The sequence below is a fragment of the Poecilia reticulata genome, chromosome 13 (assembly GCF_904066995.2).
Source record: "Poecilia reticulata chromosome 13, P_reticulata-male-v2, whole genome shotgun sequence".
NCBI lineage: Eukaryota > Metazoa > Chordata > Actinopteri > Cyprinodontiformes > Poeciliidae > Poecilia > Poecilia reticulata.
In genome coordinates this window covers 14807624-14825717 of record NC_088842.1, presented here as the reverse complement: position 1 = coordinate 14825717, position 18094 = coordinate 14807624, and the positions used below count along the sequence as shown (strand labels likewise).

Below are 18094 nucleotides of genomic sequence, written 5' to 3'. Positions count from 1 at the left end.
TGGCTTTAGCGTGAAGGTACAATGTAAAGGTAATTTTCCAGCAAGGTCTGTTCTTGTGTAATCCGTTTATTTGTATTACTTGTATGATATGTATATCTATTGATGCCATTCATGTACCAGAAGTACATCATTGCTTTTGTAGGCACTATTACCTCACGATTTACAGATCATTTTGTCATTATTTGGCACATGCCGAGTTTGCCTGTTCACCTTCGGTTCTTTCCCTTTCAGTAGGGTGAAAGGTTCCGCATAATCCATGCCCTCCTGCAATTTAAAAAATTGATAGTCTTTGTGTAAGGCGCTGAGATTGCATTTATTTATTTATAGATTAGTTGACTTGAAAATTGAAGTTGACATTACATCGTCTAATTTTATGTTTTTACTTTATTTTATTCCCAAATGTTCCAACATGCGGTTTAGTCTCTACGTATCCTACATTAGCCAACTTTTTTTGGAGGTACATGAGGAATTCAGATTTTTCCCTAGGGACTCTGAAGCCAGCATGACGTCGAAGTAAAACAGGAAGGAATAAAAACGTAATTTTTATTGTTTTTATTTTTTTTCCACTATCATTTGTTACTTTGGGAGTCGTTATAATACCGACAAAAGTAAAAAATAATAATTTTAAAAATGAAGAAGCTGACGCTGTGTTGTGTGACGTTTCGGTTCAGAGGTCTAAACACACGCCCACGTTTCCTGCCAGCGTGCGCGCGGCTATTCAGTTGTTTCCACTTTCTACACACACCGGGGGGATTTGTTTCCCCACCAATGGACGTCTGAGAGAGGATTTTCGTGCTGAATGCCAGCCTTCACTTTATTACGAAAACAATGATATAGATGTCAGGCTGTAGTGTTAGTTTTTCAGTCAATGTACTCTCCTTGAAACCCGGATAGTTAGCGTGTGGCTAACAAGTTATACATGAAGAATGAAGACAGGCACCGTTAACAGCAGCAGCGTCATGGACATGTTTGAACAGGGGAAAGTCCTGAAGATTTGCGCCCCTATGGTTCGATATTCAAAGTAAGATTTTTTTCTGTAGCTAGCATTGCAATAGATAACTCGGTTTGATCTCCAAAGGTTGTCATTTGCGGCGTGTCTGTTGCTGCTAATATCTGTTTCTCACAGGTTGGCGTTCAGGTCTCTAGTCAGGAAGTACAACTGCGACATCTGCTTTACCCCAATGATAGTTGCAACTGACTTTTTACGATCTGTCAAAGCCAGAGACAGCGAGTTTACCACCAATGAACGTGAGTGCTCTCACTCTAAATATCATCTATGACCTCTTCAATAACAGTGCGCAAATAATTAAGAGGAATTGATAAGTTGATTGTGTTTGGTGATGGGCTGAATAGAAATACTAACTTGTTCTCAGGTGATCGACCCCTCATAGTGCAGTTTGCTGCCCATGACGCTCAGACCCTGGTTGATGCAGCTTGTGTCGTGGCACCTTTCTCAGATGGAGTTGACCTCAACTGTGGCTGTCCGCAGAGGTGCTGCTTATGGGGGCAAAAACCCTAAGCCAGTATATCTTTTACTTCTGTTTTATTTCTGTCACTTTAGGTGACTGATATCGAATGAACACAAATGTTTGCCTGTACTGATTCATGTTCTAGGGACAATTATGCACAAATGTGTTCAACTCCATGCCCTCTGAGCGAATCTCTAAACCTTGCAAATTATTTGATTAGTTTATCTGGTGTGTTTTCAGGTGGGCTATGTCATCTGGTTATGGTGCGTGCCTCATTAACAAGCCGGAGCTTGTTAAAGACATGGTGAGGCACGTCAGAAACCAGGTGGACAATCCAAACTACACAGCATCCATCAAGATCAGGTAACCCCTGAAGCACTTGGATAATTCATTGGTCATGTAACCTTTACAGGGCCCTGTAAAAGTATCCATACCCCTACAATCACAAACCTTAATTTTCTTGGGATTATATATTATAAACCAACAGAAAGTAGTGCATCATGCAAGCGAGAAGAGAAATTATATGTGGTGTTCAAAGTTTTATTTATTTATTTTTACAATTTGCAGCTGAAACGTGTGGCATGCATTTTTAGCCAGTCTCCTTTGTCCTGTTGCCCCTAATTCAAATCCAGTGCAACAAATTGCCTACATCACCCACCTACTTTGTAAACAATCTGTCTGTGTTTAATTTAATCTCAGGAACAGCTGTGGTGACAGCAACATGCTTTGTCGATGGCTTTCTTTAGAAGCGATAGGGAAATTGGTTGACGATGCTAAAGACATTAAATACAGGGAAATCCTTAAGAAAAAAAAACTTGTTAGAGGTGCGAAAGCTCCTCATCTTGTAGGAGAAAACCTCCCAACAATAAACCAGAGCTATAATGAAATGGTTTGAATAGAGATGCAATCAGGTAAAGAAAATTACCTTGTCAAAGTTCAAACCTAAATCCAAGTAAGGATCTGAGGCAAAACTGGAAATGAATGTTTACCGACACACTTGAACCAGAAGAATCGGCAAACATCTTAATCGTTTCATGTGTAAAATTTGAAGAGAAGTAAGTTCCTCAAAAGATGTAACAGGGTTTTACAAAATGTAGACTCAAAAAGTCAAATTTAACAGTTCAAATATCTATTAGTTAAGATTAGAGATGTGCCGATCAGGTTTTTTTCCTGCCGATTCCGATCACGCATGAGGGCCGATCACCGATACCGATCACATAATTATTATTATTTTTAATCATAAGCACTACCTGTTATATTATGTGGAAAAAGGAACCATGAATTCACCTTAATTTAGACAAAAACTTGTTTTTAATAACTTTTCCCAAGAAAAAAACAAAACGGGCATTGTGCAAATTGTACTGCTATCGGTAATACTATCTTTAACAGACTGAAAACATATGGAGGCTCTGAAGAGGTTAAATAAAACCTCTCAACATTGCCAAAAAATTCAAGTATAAAACTTAACATTCAAAGGCAAATACAGGATCCATTACAATAAACAATCCAGAGTTACTGAATGAAAACCTCCTGACAGCATGTCAGCTAGCTAATTACTGCTAGTTCTGATTGGCTGTTTCTGACTGAGCTGAGTAATTATGCAGAGCAGGGAGAAGGCAGAGGAGGTCGATTATTTTTTCAGAGATCATCTGTCTCATGTTAGGACAGCGAAAGTTTTAATATGTATGTAAAATGTATTTTTTTTTAAGTTAGATGCTGCAGCTTTAAGCACAGGTTCGGTGTGAGAGTCACTACTAGGTGGAGCAGAAGCGGCGCTCCGTCTGAAATATTACTACCTGTAGCGCGTAGCAGCGGTTCAACAGCGAGAACAGAACCAGCGTCTTACATTGCAGCTCGAAAACGTGAATAATTTTGCGGGTTATTTGTTTAGCTTTCTGACCGTCATGCTAATCCGGGTGAGTGTTTGTATCTGTGCGCTGCTTTACCTGCTATCTGATCCTCCATATGTCTTTTTTACTGCAGTGAGCCTCGATGTTGCCAAACTTCGTCAAGTATGCCATCGTTTTCATGCCATTTTAGATTCGTCGTGTTGATGCATTTTGACGTGCTTCACCCCACTTGCTTCAATTTTCCACCGCAACACGCAAACTTCCCCATTCACTCAGTGCATTATAGTTCCACATCGCTTAGGATTTGTTGCTGCGCAGTCTGAAGGAAAGAGGAGACCAGCTGAACAGGCAGGCTGCAAAATGAGATGCAGGTGATTGGTTTGTGTGATCGGCAACAAGAGACCGTGATCGGCGATCACCGATCATACACTTTTTCACAGAAATCGGCCGATTATGATCGGTGGCCAATCGATCGGCACACCTCTAGTTAAGATGTTTGTCGACTGCTTCATTTTCCTTTCACCTGTGGTTGTGACGTGACAAAACGTGGAAACTTAAAAGGGTATAAAGACTTTTGCCACTTTAATTCTAAGTAGCAGTTTGTTTTACAGTGTTGTTCTAAATAAATTTCTGCATCCACAGGATCCACAAGGACTTGAGGAGGACGGTGGATCTGTGTCAGAAGGCTGAATCGGCTGGTGTGTCGTGGATAACAGTCCACGGTCGTACAGCAGAGGAACGCCACCAACCAGTTCATTATGACGCCATAAAGACAATCAAGGACAGTGTATCAGTTCCTGTCATTGCCAATGGAGACATAAAGTACCTTCGTGATGTGGAGTCTACTCACCAGCTTACTGGTGTGGATGGTATGTTTGCTTGACCAGCCGTCACACATTCATGACTAGCCGCATGTTTCCTTTAGTTTCTAATGCTTTCCTTGTTTGGGCCGCGCTGTGCAGGTGTGATGGCCGCTCGGGGGTTGCTGGCTAACCCCGCCATGTTTGCAGGATATGAGGATACTCCGCTGCAGTGCATATGGGACTGGGTGGACATTTCCGTTGAGCAGGGCACTCCATTCACATGCTTTCATCATCATCTTATTTACATGCTGGAAAGGGTCACCTCCCAGCCTGAGAGAAAGGTGTTCAATTCCCTGTCCAGTACCTCTTCTGTAATAGAGTACCTCCAGAACACATATGGGACAGTTCAAGATATTGAAACATGAGCATCAATGAATATCATCACTTTACGTTTTTGTATTTTTATTTTTATGGTGAATAAAATTTCTAAGTTTTGTTTTTATTGTCATCTCTACTTAGGTATTTTCTTTGTGCTTGTGTAAATGTTTTCTATTAAAAATGTTTTAATGGTGGTCTTTCAACCAGCACCCTGCCCAACTCTGCAAGGACAAGCATGGCTAGATAATGGATGGATGACCTTTCATGTTAACATTTATACCAAAAAAACAGTTTTGTTCTTATGTATCCAGTTTTTAGACATAAAAAGATTAATATTATTGAATTTAAAAGTTTGATCATGTGGCAAGTTAACCAGAACACTTAATGTAAAATTATCAGCGATTGTTTGAATGCATAGAAACCTACAACACTAGTTTTTATGTCTTTTAAAATAACATTAGGTATTTCAAACATGGACACATGGCGTTTCCAAAACAAACCTCAAACTAAACCGAACCAAAACATTTATAACGGTTTAAAACGGGACGTAAAAGCGGGAACGTGTCAAACGTCATATTGTACGTCAGAAGTTGTCATATTTTGAGTGGCATCTTTAGCCACCTGTATAAAGTTGACTGTGGTTTGTTATCTATTCGGTCTAAGCAGCAAGAAGTTCTTCACGGTAGATTCAAGTAAATGAACATATAAAATATAAATCCATCATCCAAAACCAAATACTGTCAATACTGTGTTGTAGTTTCACTCATGTATATTCTATGATTAAAAAGTATTCCTTCCTACAGATTACACCCTTAAAGGTTTCAGAACAAATGTTGATATATATATTTATTCTGCATGTCTGGCGGTATTCAGGATTTTTATTTAATTGTGTGACGATTTAACAAAAAGGGCTGTATACTGAAGGGTTTCGATAGCTCTTTAGTAATTTTATATTATGTAAACAGAATGTCAAGTTATCGAAAATACGTGCTTTAGTATTTAAAGAAGTAAATTAAGATCTAATGTAAGATTTAGTTTTATTCGATACAGTGTTAATTTTTCCCCTGTCACAGTAAAATGAACCTATGTTATTGTATACAAATGATCTAAAATTTGTTGATTCTAAAGTTTGGTGTCTCTTTATTTAAAAAAAGCTCGTTTCCAAACAATGTGAAAAAATCAAAACAAAGCAAATATGCCACTCCAAATATGGCGGACGCGCTAACGTGTCGTTTCTACGAGGCGAGGAAGCCGAAGCGTACTTATCAGTACTTATCAGGCTGAAACAGGAAGAGGAAAAGCAGGAAGACAAACTTTACTCTATGAAGAAACTCCTCCTCAGTTAGCATTTTGGCGATTTACTGGTAAGTCGTAGTTGTAAAAGCGAAATACAACTTGAACGCTGTATTTACTGCTAATCTAAATTCTGTTCATGGCGTCATTTCCTTGTTAACAGTAGCACTAGCCTAAGCAGTAAGTAGGTTAGGTAGATTTGTCAGATATGAAAACGTGGTTTCACTGCAAAAATTAACTTGTTTTAAACACTTTGGAATCTGCTTTTATTTCATATAAAACCTTTTTTTCTCATTTGTATTCGAAAGCAACACCTGCAAGTTAAAGTTCTGTGAATTGTAAACAGGGGATTTAGGTTCTATTTTCTGCAAAACTAGCTAAGAAGCACATTCTTAGTGCTCTAGCTTATGTCTTGTGAGTTAAGAATGTGTTTATACGTGAAGCTGTTTAAACTTGTTTTGAAGGCTCTTAATTTTATCTGTGTTTCATTATTTTCAGAATTGAAAGATGACTTTACAGTGGACTGCTGTGGCGCTCTTTCTCTATGCAGAGATTGTCGTCATTCTCATCCTCTGCATACCTTTCATTTCAGCCAGAAGGTAGGAATGGGAGTTACCCGGATGAGATATTTCTTCTTTATTTTTATGGCCCAAGTAGTGACATATTATTTTGAAGCACATACCTAATATTTCAGTTTAGTGTTTTGAATAGCGCCAATGAAATAGTTATGTGCTGATGCAAGTCGTGGCTTTCACTCATCTCCATGCAAAACTTCTATTTTTGGAGTATAGAGTAGGACGAGAAAAGCGGTGCATTAATATTAAGGACATGCACTTTTAATACTCCTTTCTTGCCCATCCTCAAAATAAGCTGAATTTCAGCTGAGTACTTGCCACCCTCCTAGACTTTTTTTGGTAATTGAGCATAATGTAACATCGCTTTAATAAACTTTGCCACAGATGTCACAACATACAGGAATAGACACAAGTTTCTGAACAATGTTTCTTTTTATTTCCCCCTTGCAGATGGCAGAGTATTTTCCAGCTAAGAATTTGGAGCTGGATGGCGAGATTCTGGAACAAAGTTTTCCTCACCATGATCATAGTCCTTATTGTTCTCTTTCTTGGTAAGAGTAAATGTCTCTGGCCCAATCCATGCTACGCACAATTTTTGGGCTATCTTACCTTCATATTGCACTCATGAACAAACAATGCCATACTCGCATGTATGTAAGTATTTTGATGAAATATGGAAATAATCGTGACATTTCGGAAATTTCACCTACTGTTTAACAATTTTTCTTGAAATGCATTAACAATACCAAGAAATCAATCATTGTTTATGTATTTCTTTTATTTGTTTTGGATTGTTTTTATTTTTGGGACAGATGTCCGATACAGCAGAAATCCTTGGACTTGGATTCCAAAAAAAATGTTTAAACTAAGCAGCAAATTTCTCTCTAAATATCATGTACAGATCCTCAGTTCTTTTTGTTATTCTTCAGATGCCGTGCGAGAGGTCAGAAAATACTCAAGTAAAGAAATTGGCACAGACGCTAAAGTGCAACCAAACATGTTTGACCACCTTCACATGAAGCTCTTCCGGGCTCAAAGGAACCTCTACATCTCTGGTTTCGCAGTCTTCCTCTGGCTGTGAGTTTCCAAATTCATTTACTGTAAACCCAATGCTCTGCTTAAAGCTGCAGTATGTAGCTTTTATAAAAAAAAAATGCTTTTTACATATTTGTCAACACTATGATCATATAATATGATACTAAATAATCAGTGAAAAAAGCAAAGGCTCCCGATCTGAAACAACCAATCAGAGCTGGGAGGAGAGTCTTGGCTCTGTCAATCATCCTCAAGTAAGTGCCGCCATGCTGCCCCCTTATGTTCTGCTGTTGTTTGCAGGGTTATGAAGCGAGTGGTCACTTTAATTAATCAGTTGGCGGCTGTGACGGGGACCACAGCTGCTCTGCAAATGCAGGCTGATGATGCTAATAAAGCAGTGGAGAAGTACACAAAGGACAATGAGCAGCTGAAAAGGGTAGGCCTTACTTATTTTTCCAGTTACTAAAATAAATGAAGATTTTTATTTCTTACTGTTTGCAATGTTTTTCCTTCTTTGTGGTGCCGATCTTTCTTTTTTTTTTCTTCAGTTTGTTCACTCAGTTGTGTTTGAGTTCGATGTCTTTGTTTTTGTTAAGCTAAGGTTTTCCTTTTATTTCAGACCCTGATGGAAGGAGTGGGCGATAAGGCTACAGCAGAGGGCATGGAGCTGTTGAGGACGGAAGTGGGCAAGCTGAAAGACGAGCTGAAGTCCTCTAATAACGGTTAGCTTTCATATTGTTTTCATGTTATTTGCATGTGCAGCAGCTATAAGCTACTTTTAAATGACTCGAGTCAACCAGTCTGTTAGGTTATTTTTTAAAAAAAAATCAAATATCCTGACCTATTAATAAAATGCATTCAATCTCAGGAGTAAAATACACCTTTCAAGTGAGTTTGTAACAATTGAACTTGTAAAGAAGAAGAGTAGATTGTTTTTTTTTTTAAAGGAAGATGATATGTTTTGGCTAAGCTAAAATTTAACCGCTTAACACTAATGGCCAGGAAAAGAAAATCTAAATGTTGTTACAGTAGTTTTTACTCTCTGACATAAGGAAGGTTCAGTTTTGCCTTTAGAAGCAGGTAAATGCACAGATGATCTAGTTTTTATGTGTGATTGCATCTTTTGTAGCCTTGAAAAAGTCTGAGGCAGAGGCAGATGGGATTAAGAAGCAGATGGAGGGACTTGCCCGGGAGTACGAGAGACTGCTGAAGGAACATCAGGAGCTTCAGGTAATCCTAAACTTAGAAACAGCAGGGCGATGCAAAAGGAGGGTTTGCAGTTGTCACCACACAATACACAAATTTCAGCAACACACACTTAATCTAACGAAAAATGTTATCCTGTGAGGCACATCGTAGGTCGGAGGTGCCGTTTTACCTGTATTTCATCGTTAACATGGCAACAGTGTGCTGTAAGTCATATAGTTTAGGTGTTTCTGGTATAAATTGAGATAAAACATGAGACGAATTTAATTCAAGTGTTTCATATATTTAGCTTCTTTGAAGCGTTAATCTAATCTTATGTGGTATTGTAATGTTTTTTTTTTTCATTTTTTCCTCCAGAATCTTTATGACAGTGGGAACAAGAAGGACGACTAGTGGTGATGACTAAACTTTCCCAAATCAGCAAGAAAGCCATTGCAAAGTGTCACATCCAACTGATAAAGCTGAAGAACACTTTGGACTGACAGTTGTGATGGTTTAAAATTTGGTGAATATTTGTTTTTGTAGTTAAATTATGCTCACTTTGAGTTTCCACTCGCTTGTAGCGTAACTTAGAGAATTTCTGAAAGCAATCAGCAAAACACTTTCTGTGATTATTCGATCACAGAGCATGTCACAAGCTAAATTAAGATGCGTGCTTTCTCGTGCAAGCTGTTGATTCCTAGTCCTTTAAACAAATTAGTATGCTGAATGTGCTGAAAGCTAAAGACGTCCAATGCTGCATTCAAATTTTGTAAAAAAAAAAAAATGCTTTTGTTTCAAACACGTTTTTATATTACGATTGCATAATGCAGGGACCTCTTCTGCACCTCCATGTTGACGTAAAGCATGCACATGCTTCTTCGTAGGTAAAGCTTAAATGTAGGCTTCGACTTAAACGAGTCATCTTTACATTTACGATGTTCTCTCTCATACGGTCATAATTCTGCCATGTACTAGGATGTAGAAATACACCATCCTCAACTTTCACACGTTAATGACAAATAAAGAGTATGAATGGATACGACTAAAAAGTCAAAATAGATTTGTGGTTTTTTAAGTGTGTTGCTCACCCTAATGGGTTCCTAGACTTCTATAGTTGTTGCACTGCATTTCACACTTATGGTTTACAAAACAGGAATGTATGATCATTTCATTTCCGTTATTTTGGTTAACATATGTCACTGTGATTCCTTGTGTTCTCCATGCTAAAGAAGTTGCGGTATCGAATCCCAGCACGGTTTGTACGACCTTATCCAGGTTGTTTTCTTTTGTACAAAGACATTCAATTGAAGTGCCTTTTTTTAGCTGTGCTTTAATAAAAATAAAAAAAATAGGTTTGGTCATCCTGTGCTTTGTTTGGGTTCTTTCATTAATAAACACCACCGAAACCATGACGTGATTTTTGATAATAAATGTTTATTTTTGATTTGACATTTATGATATTCCTTCACATTTTACAAAAATAATCCAGGAAATTTATGTACAATCTGGTTACTTTAATGCAGCTGAATGCCTTTTATATATTATTGGTGTAATGTGTTTTTTTTTTTTCTTCCTGTGAGCGGCTCACTCCGCGTCTGCCTTACTGAACTTGAGCAACCAACAGACATGGACAAAAACACACTTTCAATAGAGAAAATGGCAAAAACCTCTGAGATGAATCTTTTGAGACGTCACTGAAAATGAGAATGAGATTGCGCGAGGAGGATTATGGCCCATACTTCCAAATCCTTGAATTCAGTTGCTTTGTAATTGGTAAGAAATTGACACCGTTACATTACAACCATAAAAAACAACAAATCCAAACATTGATTTGAATATTATAATCACACAAAGGTTTCTCATTGTGCATAAAACACTTAAACACAGATCAAACCTGCCTACAGCCGTTATGCGTTTCTCTCTCTGAGTGGGGCAAACAAACCAGTTCCCACCGTTTTTCAGTTTAATCCTGCAAGACTCCTGTCACACATTTTTATTTAATGGTTTTTAACGTTAGTCCAAAACAACTATGACTGAAGAAAGGATGGAAAGACAGTCAAGAGCCCATTAGCACTGAAAGCCAATCTGACGAAATCACACTGCTGTTTTAGCCTAAATGTGAACAGCAGCAACAGTGGCTCAAAATACTTTGATATTCATTCTGAGGCTTCACTGTGCAATCCACGAGTTTAACAAGTTTTCAAATGTGATGTAATAAAAACAATGAAATGGGGAGACCCGTCTGAGCTTTAGAGCTAAAAAGCCAGGACAGTTTCAACAAAAGCCAAAAAGATCTTTGTCAACCGGATTGAGGTTACAGCGTTTTGGTTTTTTTTGCCAAAACTCAACCACAACAAAATCAATTTTTAACTAGTTTAATAAATTGGAAACAAATTGCCACATTTGCTAAATCATTATAAGACACTGTTAACAACGTTTAAGTATTTGGATTAGTTAATACCAAAACAGAGGGATGTGACATTATTTTTATTAGCAGTAGCAAAACAGCAGCCTACAGTGAATGCATGTGTGTTAACAACTATATTTAGGAAATAAATAAATCATTCATCTCTGAATTTACAAACTTAAGGCATGAAATTTAGGCGTTTTTCTATTTATATTGTTTCTAATACAAAATGTTAGGTGCATTTTCAAGTATTGTTAAAACATTTAAAATACAGTTTCTAATATTAGTTTGAGAGACTGTCTAATGGCTTCTGATTATTGAGAACAAGCTTAATCTGGGAATAAAACCTGAGAGATCAGAATGATTCAGTGGTTTGGCACAAATGACCTCAGTCTCAGAAAAGTACAAAAAACAACTAACCGACAGCATATTCAACAATCACTGAAGATATAAAACATACAGAAATACTCCCTGTAGTTCCACTTCACATACTTTTTACTTATCCACCTGCCCCAAAAACACTCAACACGGAGAATACCAAGAACCAACTGGTGCAACACTAATCATTAAAACACAATAATTAACTTCTTTTTTTTTCCTGAAAACTAGAAAGAGCTTGAGTGTGGTGTGTTTTCTTAAAAATGTTTTTCAGAATTAGATTGTACAGCTCACTGAGGGGAATGTGGATATTCAAATCATAATCTCTTAAAAAAAAATTTGAGCAGATTATGTTCAAATATACTTTTTAATTTGTAGAGGTTGTGAATTTCAAAGTTCTTTTTTTTTCTTTTTAACTCCATAAAGACACAACACAGAAATACAATCAAATCAAACTCTGTAGTGGGGGAGGGAGGGGGGGGGGATTAAAGGCAAAGTCCATTTTGCACTACATTTAAAAATTTAAACACGTTTCTATGCAATTTTATAGACCAGCAGCTTAACAACTTGAACGGATAACTGTTCACATGTGAGTCAAGAGGACAGATGGCACACAGAGGTAACTGTTGAGTGAATGAGGCACATACTCTGTACTTAACATGACATCAACAGCCGCAAACCCTCAAAAAAACAAACAAAAAAAAAACTCCCAAGAACCCGTCAAAACCAATAAATACAAAAAAACAAAAAGAGCATTTCTTTGAAAGCCTGCCATGCCTCTCATTTCTAAGGACACTTTACCTCCTTTGTCTAATAACACTGGCAACGGGGAGAACTCTTTCATTTAAAATAACTATCTACAGAGGCAGCTCAATAGATGCTGGTGTGTGTATAAAACAAACTGGAGTGTTGTAGCGGTGGCCATCGCTTCCTAGTCACGTTTCCATTCTGAGCCTTGTGTCTGGATGTTTTTTTTTTTTTGTTCGTTTTTTTTTTTTTTTGAGGAAAAACAACAGAATGTACATTCCATGAATTTGTCAGGCGGGTTCAATTTCTGCCGGAGTCTCAACACCACACATTCAACGGTACAATTATAGATTCCATGGTCGACATGAGATGACTGAACAGAAATTGTGATTCCCTGCAAATCTTGTACGCACGTATGTATTTATATGTATATGTGGCGGTGTGTATTCACGTGTGTGTGCATCACTGGGTACATACTTTGGATGTACTTTCTTATGAGACAGACACTTTGGAGTCTTTGCTGTTTCTCAGCAGTCACAGCTGGGTGTGCCTGTCTGTGCTGTTGTCCGTCGTGTGCACGACTCGATCAGAATTCAGAACCACAAGCTCCTCTTTTCTGAGCGCCTCCAGGTCGGTCCCGCCGTTCGTGATGGCCCCGTGCGGGACGCTTTTGTTCTCCTCCTCCTCCTTCAGCTGTCGGCTGAGCAAGATGAACCCCGGGATGCAAATGATGAAGGAGATAGTCCGTAGGCTCAGAGTCAGGCCCAGGTAAGCTATCCTGAGGGGAGTGAAAGCGAAGAAATGAGCGTTTTACTGAAAAGCGCCAAAGAGAAAGACACCAGATTGTCACGATATCGCGCATTTACGTGATGCATCAGCGACATTTTAGAAGTTGTACAAAAAGACTATTTCGGGATGATTATACATTTTTATGAAAAGTGAATGTGCACAAGCACAGCCACTACCTGTAGGCGGAGGTATTGTAGATTCTGCAGGCTCCGATGCCGCCGCATCTTTTCTGACCCCATTTTAGGCATGTGGTGTCTATAATTGCTCCAAAGTAGATGGGTGCTGGGATCCCTGCTATGGAACCACAAGGCAATGAAAGGGGTTTAGAACGGCGCCCAAGAGAACCGAGGCAGAACTGTGCAGAATGGTTAAAGTTACTCCATAATTCAGACATTTAGCTTTTATGGCACAGTAAGAAACAAGAATGAAAACCTCCTTAGGAAGGTTTAACTCCAAGTAAGTTCACCTAAAAGTGAGTGACTTTACCGCTTCTTTAAAGAAAACTTACCAAGTGTACGTGTTGCCAAAGCATGAAAACCGAGGGCCAGGGATTTCAATTGTGGTTTTATGCACCTGTGTAAAGAATAAATAAGTATCTTTTAGATATAATAGGAAAAAAAAAATTTCTAAGCAACAGAATATACAGAATATTTGTATCTTGATGAGTTCCAATCTAACTCCTTTAACATGTTGACTGTACAAATCTGATTCAAACCACCACAAAAACCAAGGTGGAGATCGTATACCACTATGGCTGTTTATACAGGATTATATGGAAGCACTTTGCTGCCAAATAGTGGTTACAGGTTTACCAAATTGTACAGATTAATTTGCACTCTGCTATTTTCAAACAAATAATACTTAACAGAGAATCCAAAAGCAAAAACCAAAATAGTTTATTTAACTGTAAATGAATTCAGGCTGTAACAGATTCACAAAAAAATGTCCTTAGATACAAGAACAATGTCTGATTCAACTAAGCTAGAATAGTTGAATCAGACATTCAACTATTCTAGTTGAATCAGTTGAATTTTTAATAAATATTTATTTAAAAAAATATTTTTTAAGAAATATTTTTATTAAAAAATATTAGTTTTTTTTATAAAAAAAAATTATATTTTACCCTTGAGAGTATAAACAACAATAACAATGAGATGTCTATGCTGCATTTTCCCCAGAAAAACTGGCCTTCCTATAACAAGTTGTAACATAAATGAAGCAATTATTGCTTTGAATTTATCTAAACAGAGTTTAAAGAAAAAGATGACACAAAGTAGTATCAGACTATTATTGAAATTCCAGTTTTTCACTTGTAATCTTCCAAAAGCTACTTAGATTCTCTGATACAGACATTGCCATGTGACGTCTGGTTAAAAAAGAAGAGGCTTATGGCAAGTCTTGTGATCCTTTTATTTTCCTTTAAAAGTTGAGTGTAACCCAGCGGAGGCTACATGGTGCAGAAGATTTCATAACATGTGCCCAGATTGGCACCAATTACAAATGAACAAGGCAAACATTATATATTTTAAAATCTTAGGTCAAAGAGGAAGTCATGACCGGTTAGAAATAAAACACACACCCTTTTCCTTTCAGGGATTGAGATATTAGAACAAATATGTAATCTGGCCTTGATCAGGTGATCAGGTTCCAAAAATGATTTAAGTTCAACCTCAAGTTTGCAAAAATGATACAACAGGGATTGTTGTGTCATTAAAAAAAACTAAAGTTAAGCTAAAGTGAAAAGCCAACGTGTCAAAACTTGGGTATACCCCTCCTGTTCAATAGGATTAAGACAGAAATCATTTGCCCCCAACAGGCCTTAGCATCTCAATAAAAACAGAAGATTTAACAGCTTACTTGATGTGTGCTAACAAAATACACAGTAGGAAAGAAATCAAGGATGTGTGTAGAGAAACTAAAGAGAGTTTCTGCAAAGGATTCCAAGACCAGCTCTAGGCCACATGGAGGTGCTCAAGTCTGTTGAATTTCCTGCTCAGTGTTGGTTTCAGTTACACTGCTTTTCCATTCTTCAGCCTTTATTTAAACAACAAAAAAATTCCCTGAGATCAAAGATCTCTCTAACAAGAGTGTCCTGACAATCATACAGTTAAAATATTCAAATTTTTTCTTTAGGGTTGAGGACTGAACAACGTTGGGTACAACACAACTTCTACAAAACAGTAAGAGAACCAGCTCTCCCATTAAGATTTTACTATTTTATGACCATTTCCTATATTTTTAATTGCCAAAAGCTACCAATAGTAATGCGCTAAAGAAAAATCATTTATATTAGAATTATCTGCAGATTGTATGAATTTATGTCAAACCTGGTGGCTTTTCTTCCCCAATCTTTGGCAATTAACTCTATAGTAGTTTTTCACAATTCAGTTCTCTTAACAATAATAATAATAATAATGATGGGCTTTTAAACTTGAACATACTGCTGTGTTTCTATAGATATGTTTATATCATTGTGGTAGTCATGTCAGCTAGAATTTGTCTTTTGTTGATGTTCTTGATGGTTTTGTGTAAAAACAAAACATTAAACCTATTTGAGTCTTTACTGAGTGATTAAATAAGGCAAATATAAACCTTTTTAAAACCCACATGAAAATAAACACTTTGTCATTTTATTTTTCGAAAACAAAATTGCCCTACAACCTTCACCTTACTGCTTTGATGTTGATAGAATGAAAAATATTAAATATTGCTAATTAAATTAACTTGATAAACTAGTCCATATATGCGCTGACCATCTGACACGTTAATGATGGTGTCTACGTTGTAACTCACCTCAGTCTTCATAAGTGAAATAATTGAATTTGAATAATTTATATCATCCATCAAAATAGGTGAGACTATCCTTTATTTTTAGGATTAAAAAGTTAAACACACTTTGAATAATAATAATGCAAGCCCAGCGACAAAAGGCGTGTTTGAACATTGTCTGTTTTCTCTTACAAAATGATCATGTATGATTTTGATTACAAATAGTTCAGCTGATAAAGTTTCCCGTTTTCTTTTACAGAAAATCAGACGTGATAATGTTTACATATGAAATGAAATGGGTTGTGATTTTTGAGAATAACTTTGAAGAAGCTTACTATACAATGTATGACAGAATGATGTGTAACAAATGTAGATAATAGTGGTGCAGTAGAGATTATGTTTAACTTTGGACACAACAAGTACTGAGGTAAAGGAAGAGGGAGCTGGCACAGAGGCAGCTAAACAGATGTGAGTCTGGTAACAGAGTTAACCATCGAAACACATCTGTATGTGGTAAAAATAAATAAATAAAACATTGTGACGTTTTTAAAGGATGACTTATGCGCAAACTTAGCGAAATAACATCCCCGGGGCTGCTGTGTACGAATCACTAACTCATACCTGGCTCACAGTCAAGACCAAGCTGTAAAATAGAGGGAGAACGAACATTAATGGGTCTAATCTGTGAATGCTAGTTAACTGCAGGGACACTCAGTCTGACTAATTCATGGGTGGAGCGGTGAGACGCGCAGATGTAGGCAGCCAAAAGCCAGTTGAGTCTTCCTCAATAAATCAGCAACATAGATTTTTTTTTTTTACAGATTCAGATCAGGGTAAAACTTGGCAGCAGTACTAGTAATCTCAGAACCTGCTGGCTGGAGAAATGATTAGATGTTAACCTCTCAAAGTAGGGAGTTAGTTGGGTAGGAGCTTAGCGCTTCAGACAATGAAACCCCAACGCTAGACGGAGTCACTGATTCTCTGCAGAGGCTTTGGTCATTGTGAGGGTTCTTGCATAAACCAGCCCGAGAGACACTGAATGGAATCCAAAAATAATCTTAATTTATTACAAAAAAGTTCAAAAATAATTAAACAATGAAGAACTGGGCCCAAAAACTGAGGTCAACATAACAAACTCCAACTCAGGTAGCAACACAAAGAACTCAAGCACAAAACTGACCTAACAAACAAGACATGAGGGGAGCTTAAATAGTGGCTGATCAGACCACAATTGACACACAAGGGGTAATTAAACATACAAAAACTTAAATAAATACTAATCAATACAACACCAAATCTTTAAATTAAACAAACATTGGACTGAAACTACCAAATAGAAGAAACATTAAAGAACTGGTCAAATTAAATGAAAGAAAACCAAATTTCCCCGTCCCCTGGCAAACAAATGGAATGGCCCGCTGAGGAGGTTTGCCAGCCATATATGGATGTCAATTAGCTGGAGCTCTTCTGTGACCCTCCAGCAGCAGCTCCAAAGGAAACTGGTAACTCAAAACAAATAAATTAATTTGTTGCTTTTAACAAAAATATAAAGAACTGACAAATAAAGCTAACTAAATGCGTGCACTTCAAATAGTTAACTAAAAAGTCAAGTTAATGAAAATTTTCAAAAATAAAAATCTAAACTATTCACTAATTAATATCTAAATTAATATTAAGGATGAACAAAACAAACAGTTACTATTCAGGTCTGTGTGACAGTAGGGTCGGCTGTCACAGTCATGTTTAACTAACAAAAACATACAAGTTGCATTTATGTTGAATCAAAACTCTTATTCTAACAGAACAGAAAAATATTGCTATCCCAACATTTCAAGTATGACTGAATCATTTTTTTAATGTTTTTTTTTTAATTTATGCTGAAGTCCAGATACTTCGGTGAAGAAGTTCATATTTAAAAATAGATTAAATGTGCAAAGAGACAAACAACATAAAGACGCATTGCAAGTGAATGAAAGAACGATTATGAGTCCGTTATGAAGGTTGAACGAATAAAGCAGCTACTGGGCACTGTGCACAGACTGGATGATTAAAATAATATTCTATTAGATTTAGATTATGTCAAACAAGATACCAGGCAGAAAGTAGCTCTGTACCTCAGTGGCTGCGGTTTGCTGCTTATTACATAATGTCATGGCAAAGGCCAGATCTTTTTTCTCTGTTTCTCTGTCTGCATAATAAATAGAATGGAGTAAGACACAAATAATTAAATCACAGTTGAATGTACTGCAAAAAAAGGTGAGCCTTGAAATGAAATAATGGCACATTTTCTGTGCAATAACTGAAAAACAGTAATAAAAATAATAAATAAATAAATCTGTATGTTTAGAACACCTGTTTTCTGTTCTAAACATACAGAACTATCAGTACATAATGCTATTTCCTTTAATTTTAT

At 37.0% G+C, this 18094-nt stretch overlaps 2 protein-coding genes across 2 annotated transcripts in view; one reads left to right on the top strand and one right to left on the bottom strand.

Annotated features, from left to right (window-relative positions):
- The first annotated feature begins 673 nt into the window (after positions 1-673).
- dus4l (dihydrouridine synthase 4-like (S. cerevisiae)) lies at positions 674-9093 on the top strand. Its single transcript, XM_081614803.1, has 13 exons — positions 674-1021; positions 1127-1248; positions 1374-1491; positions 1710-1832; positions 3962-4188; positions 4282-4544; positions 6298-6392; positions 6819-6919; positions 7298-7445; positions 7704-7839; positions 8023-8125; positions 8533-8633; positions 8967-9093. Exons 1-13 carry the CDS (start codon positions 927-929, stop codon positions 9000-9002), a joined length of 1668 nt encoding a protein of 555 aa, XP_081470929.1. The 5' UTR covers positions 674-926; the 3' UTR covers positions 9003-9093.
- A 912-nt stretch (positions 9094-10005) lies between these two features.
- Positions 10006-18094, bottom strand: part of LOC103474526 (solute carrier organic anion transporter family member 1C1-like) — a 41562-nt gene continuing 33473 nt past the window's right edge. Inside the window, exons 13-15 of the mRNA XM_008425575.3 lie at positions 13421-13485; positions 13089-13206; positions 10006-12901 (exon numbers count right to left, since the gene is read on the bottom strand). Of these exons, the coding sequence (XP_008423797.1) occupies positions 12658-12901; positions 13089-13206; positions 13421-13485 (427 nt within the window). The 3' untranslated portion in view covers positions 10006-12657. The remainder of the gene's footprint in view (positions 12902-13088; positions 13207-13420; positions 13486-18094) is intronic.

What these genes read in the sequence shown, in the direction of transcription:
- dus4l (XM_081614803.1), top strand. Translation starts at nt 927, where the DNA reads ATGAAGACAGGCACCGTTAACAGCAGCAGCGTCATGGACATGTTTGAA. An exon ending in CCTTATTGTTCTCTTTCTTG is followed by an intron (nt 6,920 to 7,297) that starts GTAAGAGTAAAT and finishes GTTATTCTTCAG; the next exon opens with ATGCCGTGCGAGAGGTCAGA. An exon ending in TTCGCAGTCTTCCTCTGGCT is followed by an intron (nt 7,446 to 7,703) that starts GTGAGTTTCCAA and finishes TGTTGTTTGCAG; the next exon opens with GGTTATGAAGCGAGTGGTCA.